General features: G+C 49.2%; 1 protein-coding gene across 1 annotated transcript; it reads left to right on the top strand.

Annotated features, from left to right (window-relative positions):
• The first annotated feature begins 2,153 nt into the window (after positions 1–2,153).
• Positions 2,154–7,163, top strand: LOC137045354 (uncharacterized). The gene is made up of 2 exons (XM_067421936.1): positions 2,154–3,670; positions 6,979–7,163. Exons 1-2 carry the CDS (start codon positions 2,555–2,557, stop codon positions 6,979–6,981), a joined length of 1,119 nt encoding a protein of 372 aa, XP_067278037.1. The 5' UTR covers positions 2,154–2,554; the 3' UTR covers positions 6,982–7,163.
• Positions 7,164–9,616: the final 2,453 nt, after the last annotated feature.

Below are 9,616 nucleotides of genomic sequence, written 5' to 3'. Positions count from 1 at the left end.
ATAATATACGTAGATGCCCCATAAACTTACGCTTCCTATTGGAGCGGACGTATCAGTGCGGCGCCATCTTAGATGGGTCCCCAATGCGCCGCCCCCCGCATTTATTTCTACTGAGGAAGATGTATTCTCTACTACAATGATCATAACTCCCCGAGTTTTTACCGGATTTTCACACGGTTTGGTTTGTTACAAACTGCAGAGACTTAGTTATGATACAGGATGCTGTCACACATTGAAAAATTCTGCTTTCATGTAGAAATACTTTGTAATACGAGCTTTAACTAATTGCGAATTGCTTGAAATTATCTTACTAAGTTTGTCCTGCAAATTAGTTATAGACTTTCAAATCATTTCTCAATAAGGGATTACTGCTTTACGAGCGCATAAGAAACATTAACTTTACTGATCAGGACAAATTAATATTTCATATGTTCGTACAGTTTATGTTACTAAAATAGCAGCATAAGGCAGCTTTAGGTAACGTTAGGATCGTAAGTTTCATTGACTTCGTGTATGTGGAAGAGTAACAGATTCAATTCAAAAATATCTTTTGGAAGTTTAATAAACACAGACTAAAGATAACACTACAATTCACACAGAAAGTACATACTAAATATGCATAAAGAGAGTAGAAATATAGATAGTAAACGAAAAGAATATGGTACATAAATGAAAAGAATGAAGGGAAACAAAAATAAAGAGAGAGAGAGAGAGAGAGAGAGAGAGAGAGAGAGAGAGAGAGAGAGAGAGAGAGAGAGAGAGAGAGAGAGAGAGAGACAGCGTTCACTTCAGTTCGTTACACAGAGCCCTCACGGAGTTAAACTCGTCCCAAACGGGAATAACACGACCTTTTTAACAGCAGTTTGGATTGTAGAAATAAGAATACTTGCTTTGGTTTTGGCTTCTCGCGTGTGTGCATGTATTCTGAGTTCAAATGTCCTGCGCGTCCGGTGGTTCTTTTCGAGGTCGGTTTGGTGTGGCGGGTCTCTTGGAAGTGTGCTGAATTCTCCTCTCTGAAGAATGCCCTCGGGGGCTGGAAAGCGGGTGGCAGATTGCCTGTGGCGGTGGCGACGCAAAGCAAAGGCAAAAGGTGAGGGTCACATTGGTACTTGTAGATCAGGTAGAGTGACGCCCATTTCCTGGATGGTCCAATCGATCTGAGCGTTTTTGGCGCGAAACAAAGTTCTTTGTTCGGCTGAGTTCCTGCTCCTGGCTATTATCCGGGGAAGATATGCTCATGCATTTTTCTTTACAACGCTGGTATTTTTGTAATAATGCATGTTCTGTAAATTCTTTTACAAGATTCGGTACGATCGCATTTTTCTGATTACAAGGATACCATGGATCATAAGTCTGAGATCTGGGAATACACAAATACAGGCTTTGCACTGTCTGTTGGCCTACACAGCTTGAGTTACATTCATATAATCCTCCTAATTATTCCAGACACATATAAAAACACTTCAAGCTGAAAAGCATGCATTTAATACGTTTTTGGGGTGGCTTTAAATCATACATTCCTCTGATTCTAGTGGAACTCTATGGGTGTGTGTGTGTGTCTTAGGTGTTTGTGAGGTGTCAGATATTGTGCAGGGCCATTTGGGGGCAATAAAAGTCAATACGGAGCCTGCTTGTTATCTCCCAAGGGAGATCAAAGAGTGGTCTTTCAGACATCGTGGTGCTGTTTCGGTCATCAATCGTATTAGTTTGATCTGATAACGCGCCTCACGAGAGGCGAGAGACATCTGGCCGTTTGCCAGATGAACAGACATCGTCATTGCGGCTACACTCTGTTTATAGCAATGCTTTCCTACCATAAATCTGAAGAGGAAGTTCCTACAAATACATATATAATAAGCTCAGCCACAAAAATAACTGTCCTGGACTGCGTTTCCCAAAGTATCGTAAGCTTAAGTTGATCATAGAACAACATAGCCTAGAAATCTAGACGCACCCTAGCGGCAGCAAATCTAATCTGCTGCGAGTATCGTCTAGCAAATTTCAATACAGTTCTGAGCTGTAAAAAACAAACTCTGGTCAGGCCAATCACATGGTGTATAGAGTCGGTGGGCAGGGCTTAACATAGTGACGGCAGAGTTGCGCTTGCATGCTACTAGTAAACACAGAAGCTGTCAAACGGCGGTGTGGCAAGGGGGGCGTGGTTCAGCGAGGTCTGCAGCGGGAGAGAGAGCCGCGGGACGAGCGGTAAGTGAGTGGGTTGGACGCAGATTAATAACACCTGTCTCTTGTTCCAGTAATGAGTGCGGAGACGGGATAAAACACCAGCGGAACCAGAGACCAGAGAGAGAGAGAGTTCGGACGGTTGATGCCAAACCCCCACAGAGACTGAGTTACCGGAAGCCGGAAGTGCCGACCCGGAAGTGATCGTGTGTTTATGTGAATCCACACCGCAGTGTGTGTTATTGAAAGTTTTGAGTTAATAAACAAGCATCAACCGTCTAGCCGACCCCCGTGTCCTCTTCCTTCCTCATACTATCGAACTTTGCTACACTGGTGCCGAAACCCGGGAAGGAAGTAGGACAGCGCCGCCGCCATGACAACGCCCTCCGCCTCGCCATTTGCGGATGTCATCAACTCCCTCGCGGTCCTCCACCAAGAACACCACCAGGCGTTGCTGGACCTTCGGACCGAACAGGAGCGCCGCTTCGAGGCGATCGTCCAAGGCCAGCAAGAGGACCGCGAGCGGTTCCGGAGCTGGATGGACCGGGAGGTTCGCGCCGAGGCCGCCGGGCGGGCCAGCGCACCGGTTCACGTGCCCCTCCAGAAGATGGGGCCGGAAGACGACCCGGAGGCCTTCGTGGATCTATTCCAGAAGGCCGCGGAGGCCTGCGGGTGGCCCCGGGCACAGTGGCCGGTGCGCCTCATCCCCCTACTATCCGGAGAAGCCCAGGCGGCCGCGCAACAACTACCGGTCGCGAACCTCCTGGACTACGACGACCTGAAGAGGGCCATCCTTCAGCGGGTCGGCCGGACCCCGGAACAACACCGACAGCGTTTCCGTTCCCTGGAGTGGGGTGAGTCCGGTCGACCCTTCGCATTGGCCCAACAGCTCCGGGACGAGTGCCGCAGATGGCTTCTGGCCGGCGGCAGCGACGTGGACCATGTTGTCGATCTGGTGGTGCTGGAGCAATTTATCACTCGGCTCCCCAGGAAGACCGCCGAGTGGGTCCAGTGCCACCGGCCCACGTCGCTGGAGACGGCCATCAACTTGGCGGAGGACCACCTGGTGGCGTGCCCGGGGGTCGGCGATCCCCCATTAACTTCTCCCTCTCTCTCTCCCCCCTCTCTCTCTCTCTCTCGCCCTGTCCCTCTCCCCAGGTCCCGCCCTCCAGGCCCTCCTCGCGTCCCCCCCAGAGGCCGGGGTGGGATGGGCCTTGGACCGTCTGGGAGTTCGCGGGCCCCACCCAGGGGGGCGGGGCCGCTGGGGGCTGGTAGTGACAATGGCTCTGGTTCCGCCCCCTTTCCGCGCTCATCCTCCAACCCACTCCCCGCCGCCGGGGCGGCGGGTAGGCCTGGGCTGGCCTGCTGGCGGTGCGGCGATCCGGATCATTTTGTGGACCGATGTCCGATGATGGACATCGGAACAATGATCCGGATCCCGAACGTCCAGCGGACCACCCCCGATCAGGCAGGAGAGTACCAAATTCCTGTGAGTATCAAGGGGGGTACATATCAGGCCTTGGTGGATTCAGGATGTAACCAAACCTCGATCCATCAAAGCCTGATGCAGCCTGGGGCATTGGATACAAGCCGCATGGTTAAGGTGCGGTGTGTGCACGGGGATGTGGTGGAATACCCGGTTGTCCCGGTCACGATACAGTTTTGGGGGAAAAAGCATAGTATAGAGGTGGCGGTTAGTCCACACCTCCGGCATCCGCTAATTCTGGGGACAAATTGGCCCGCCTTTTCGGCGTTATTGGGGTCGTTATGCGCGGATGCCGCTTGGGAGAAGAAGGCGAGGAGGGGGGCGGCGCGAGTGCAGCTTGGGGAGACTGAGACGGGACCCTTGGGGACAGCTTCAGCGGAACCGAGCGGGATCGAGAGACTGATTCTCTGGGACCACGATGACTTTCCGCTGGAGCAGTCACAAGATGAGACCCTCAAAAATGCCTTCCAACAGGTCCGATCGATTGACGGTCAGTCTCTCCAACCTGCCTTGCCTGTCTCGTATCCATATTTTGCCATAATCAAGGATCGGTTGTATCGAGTGACCCAAGACACTCAGACAAAGGTAGATACAACCCAGCTGTTAGTACCAAAGAGCCGCCGGGAAATGCTTTTCCAGGCGGCTCATTCTAACCCAATGGCGGGCCACCTGGGACAGGCGGCCACGCTGAATCGTTTAATGACCCGATTTTTTTGGCCAGGCATTCATGACAATGTGCGCAGGTGGTGCGCGTCTTGTCCGGAATGTCAGTTGGTGAATCCACTGGCCGCCCCAAAAGCGCCATTGCGCCCCCTTCCATTAATGCAGGTCCCCTTCGAGAGAATTGCGATGGACCTCATCGGGCCATTAGAGCGATCCGCACGCGGACATCGTTTTGCGCTAGTTATCGTGGACTACGCAACACGATATCCGGAAGCAGTGGCTCTCCGCAACATCTCGGCGAAGAGTGTTGCGGACGCCCTGTTTCGTTTAATCTCCCGGGTGGGGATTCCGAAGGAAATCCTCACTGATCAAGGCACGGCGTTTATGTCACGCACGTTAAGCGAATTGTACGGATTATTGGGCATTAAATCCATTCGAACCAGCGTCTATCACCCACAAACAGACGGCTTGGTCGAACGATTTAATCGCACTCTTAAATCCATGATCCGTAAATTCGTACAGGAAGACGCCAAAAATTGGGATCGGTGGTTAGAACCCCTCTTATTTGCTGTGCGAGAGGTCCCGCAAGCCTCCACGGGGTTTTCCCCCTTCGAGCTTCTCTACGGTCGGCAGCCACGGGGGGTGCTGGACGTCCTACGAGAAACTTGGGAGGAGGGGCCTTCCTTGGCCAAAAACGAAATTCAGTACGTCATGGACTTGCGAACAAAACTCCACACCTTGGGGCGGCTATCTAGGGAGAATTTGTTGCAAGCCCAGGACCGCCAGAGCCGGTCATATAACAGGGGTACTAAACTACGCAAATTCACACCGGGAGAGAAAGTGCTCGTTCTACTCCCGACGTCGAGCTCAAAATTAATGTCAAAGTGGCAGGGGCCGTTTGAGGTCGCACGACAGATAGGAGAGCTCGATTATGAAGTGATACGATCCGATAGGAACGGGGCACGTCAAATATACCACCTCAACCTGCTAAAAAAATGGAATGAGGTGGAATCAGTGTTGTTGGCAACGGTGATCGGGGGAGAGGATGATCTCGGGCCAGAGGCGAGCATTAAAGCGCAATCAGTCGCGCTGGCCCCTGGGGGAGATCACCTCTCACCGTTACAACTCACTGATTTATCGAAATTGCAGGCGGAGTTCGCTGACGTGTTCTCGCCCCTACCGGGACGTACCGACTTGATTCAGCACCATATCGAGACCGAGCCGGGCGTGGTAGTTCGCAGCCGGCCGTATCGCTTGCCTGAACACAAGAAAAAAGTAGTTCAGGAAGAATTAGGCGCAATGCTCGACATGGGAGTAATCGAGGAGTCCAACAGTGACTGGGCGAGCCCGATAGTTTTGGTCCCCAAAACAGACGGCTCGGTCAGGTTCTGTGTGGACTACCGCAAGGTGAACGCTGTGTCGAAATTCGACGCGTATCCAATGCCGCGGGTTGACGAGTTGCTTGATCGGTTAGGCACGGCTCGATTTTATTCGACACTGGACTTAACAAAGGGCTATTGGCAGATCCCCTTGTCTCCATTGTCCAAAGAAAAAACAGCTTTCACCACGCCGTTTGGATTACACCAATTTGTCACGCTTCCTTTCGGCTTGTTCGGGGCGCCCGCAACCTTCCAGCGACTCATGGATAGGATTTTGCGTCCCCATGCTGCATATGCTGCTGCGTACCTGGATGACATAGTGATTTATAGTCACGATTGGCAGCGGCATATGCAGCATGTGAGGGTGGTCCTGAGGTCGCTGAGGGGAGCGGGGCTCACGGCCAATCCAAAGAAGTGTGCGATTGGGCGGGTGGAAGTAAGGTATCTGGGCTTCCACTTGGGTCATGGGCAGGTGCGTCCCCAAATTGATAAGACTGCCGCAATTGCAACCTGTCCGAGGCCCAAGACCAAAAAGGAGGTAAGACAGTTCTTGGGGCTGGCGGGATATTATAGACGGTTTATACCAAATTATTCGGACCTCACCAGCCCTTTGACTGATCTTACTAGAAAGGGGCTACCAGATACGGTCCAGTGGACGGAGCCGTGTCAACAGGCTTTTACCCAAGTGAAGGCTGCTCTATGTGGCGGGCCGCTTTTACACTCCCCTGACTTTTCTCTCCCTTTCTTGTTGCAGACTGACGCGTCGGACAGGGGGCTGGGCGCAGTCCTGGCCCAGGAGGTGGAGGGGGGAGAGCGGCCGGTGCTGTACATTAGCCGTAAGCTCTCCAAGAGGGAAGCTAAGTACAGCACCATAGAGAAGGAGTGTTTGGCCATCAGATGGGCCGTTCTCACTCTCCGCTATTACCTCCTGGGGCGGGAGTTCACTCTCTGTTCGGACCACGCTCCTCTCCAATGGCTCCACCGCATGAAGGATACCAACGCGCGGATCACCCGTTGGTATCTAGCTCTTCAGCCGTTTAAGTTCAAGGTGGTCCACAGGCCGGGTGCTCAGATGGCTGTGGCCGATTTCCTCTCCAGAAATGGGGGGGGGGCTGCAGGCCGGACGGCTCCCCGGCCTGAGTCGGGCGGTGGGGGTATGTGGCAAGGGGGGCGTGGTTCAGCGAGGTCTGCAGCGGGAGAGAGAGCCGCGGGACGAGCGGTAAGTGAGTGGGTTGGACGCAGATTAATAACACCTGTCTCTTGTTCCAGTAATGAGCGCGGAGACGGGATAAAACACCAGCGGAACCAGAGACCAGAGAGAGAGAGAGTTCGGACGGTTGATGCCAAACCCCCACAGAGACTGAGTTACCGGAAGCCGGAAGTGCCGACCCGGAAGTGATCGTGTGTTTATGTGAATCCACACCGCAGTGTGTGTTATTGAAAGTTTTGAGTTAATAAACAAGCATCAACCGTCTAACCGACCCCCGCGTCCTCTTCCTTCCTCATACTATCGAACTTTGCTACAGGCGGTCTTTCGAATCAGCTTTGACCACGACTCTGGAAGAGTTAGAGTTAGAGAGCTTTTCTCTGATAAAAGAACAAAGAACGGCACTGAAGTCATTCTTTAAAAGGGAAGATGTTTTTGGAGTTTTGCCGACCAGGTACAGCAAATGTTTAATCTATCACCGAGCACCGCTTCATGTTGCTCTGGTTGGTTGTAGTGCGATCCTATTGCATGCAGAGGGAGTTTGAAAGACAACCGTTTATCCCGCCCCTCGGGTTAAGACCCGGCAATGGTGCGTTTCCAGACCAAACATCTTGATGCCGGTCTGGCTTGTTAGGCTAAGAACAATTGCCACCAATTGTCTCTACGATCAACTTAGGCTTACAATGCTTTTGGGAAACGCAGCCCAGGCCTTTTCATAGCTGAATTTTCACTGCATGTCTTTAGTAAATCCTGACAGTAGTTTTTAAACACCAAAAGAGTGTTTTTGCTATCAATAGCTGTTAGTAAATCTGGCCCTGTATGTGGTAGAAACCTCTATCTGTGCCTTATTCTGCATGTTATGAGAGCCTGCTGGTATGCTCCTAAGGACACATTATAAATGTTAATACAAAAATTAACTAAAAACAATAATGAAAAAAAATGAAACAGTCAGGAATGAATGAGGTGCTAATATGGTTCTAATATATTGTGTGATTGTAAATGTTGTTTAATAATTTCCCCTCTGAAACACGTTTCAGAGGTATTAACCTCAAACAAACGGATTTTAAATGCCTCATTAATGAGAATGTGTAGCGGCACTAATCTCTGCATTCAAATTCAGGCCTTGAGCAGCTCGTTTTGTCTCAGAGAGAGTCCATTTTAAATTAAAGGGAAAGCCTTTATAATGAAGATTGCAATCATATTTCGACAAAATGATTTAGCAGCACAACTGTTTTCACCTTGATAATAATAAGAAATGTTTCTTATTTCACACATCTAGTACTACAATTATGTGGTTTTGTTTCATTAATACAGTGTATACTTTTTTCTTGACTTACCCCAAAAGAATGAAAGTGAAATGTGACAACATTCCCCATAGGTGTGGTATTTGTAACATGTGAGAGGGAACATTGTAACATGACCAAATGACAGCTTAAAATTTTATCTGATCTAATCAAAAAAACAAAACAAAAAATCTAAGAAAAAGTAAAACATTTTGTCAGTAAAATAAAATTAACATTTTAAAAGAAAATTACTTTTTTAATCATTAAAGGTGTCATGAACTAGCTTTTAAAAAGTGGCACTAATCTCTGCATTCAAATTCAGGCCTTGAGCAGCTCGTTTTGTCTCAGAGAGAGTCCATTTTAAATTAAAGGGAAAGCCTTTATAATGAAGATTTAAATCATATTTCTACAAAATTATTTAGCAGCACAACTGTTTTCACCTTGATAATAATAAGAAATCTTTCTTGAGCACCAAATCAGCACATTAGGATGAGTTCCGAAGGATCATATGGCACTGAAGTAAATGCATATTTAGTGAGAATAAGACCCTGTTTACACCTGGTATTAAGATGTATTTTGGTTGAGGAAGTGGACAACGCTAAATACAGGTGTAGACGGGGACTAAAACGTATTGAACTTGTACACTTTCAAAAGTCGAAAATGCATTGCTACCATAGTGTTCAAAGTTGGTGCCCATGTTGGTGAAAGTCTTCGAACAGACACAAAATACAGCCTACTCTCGACCTCCTGAGCTAATGCGCAAACATAATGGGAATCGCGCTAGCCAGATTTAAACTTTGTTGGCTGAAAACCTACACTATATTGTCAAAAGTTTTGGGATGTCTGCCTTTGCATGCACATGAATTTGAATGAGATCCAATTCTTAATCCGTAGGCTTTAATATGGAGTTGATTCACCCTTTGCTGCTATAACAGCATCAACTCTTCTGGGAAGGTTTTCCACAAGATTTAGGAGTGTTATGGGAATTTATTTTACCATTCTTCTAGAAGAACATTTTTGAGGTCAGGCACTAATGTTGGACGAGAAGACCTGGCTCACAGTCTCAGGTTATATCGGGTTGAGATCAGGACTCTGTGCAGGCCAATCAAGTTCCTTCACACCAAACTCGCACAACAATGTCTTTATGGCCCTTGCTTTTTGCCCTGGTGCTGTCATTTTGGAACAGGAAGGGGCCAATCTTAAACTGTTCCCACAAAGTTGGGAGCATGAAATTGTCCAACATGTCTTGTATGCTGAAGGGGCCAAGCCCAACACCTGAAAAACAACCCCCATACCATAACCCCCGTCCACCAAACTTTACACGTGGCACAATGCAGTCAGGCAAGTACCATTCTCCTGGCAACTGCCAAACCCAAACTCGTCTACCAGAGAAATGTGATTCTTCATTCTCCAGAGA

The sequence above is a fragment of the Pseudorasbora parva genome, chromosome 17 (assembly GCF_024679245.1).
Source record: "Pseudorasbora parva isolate DD20220531a chromosome 17, ASM2467924v1, whole genome shotgun sequence".
Taxonomy (NCBI): Eukaryota; Metazoa; Chordata; class Actinopteri; order Cypriniformes; family Gobionidae; genus Pseudorasbora; species Pseudorasbora parva.
This window is presented reverse-complemented; position numbering and strand designations above follow the sequence as displayed.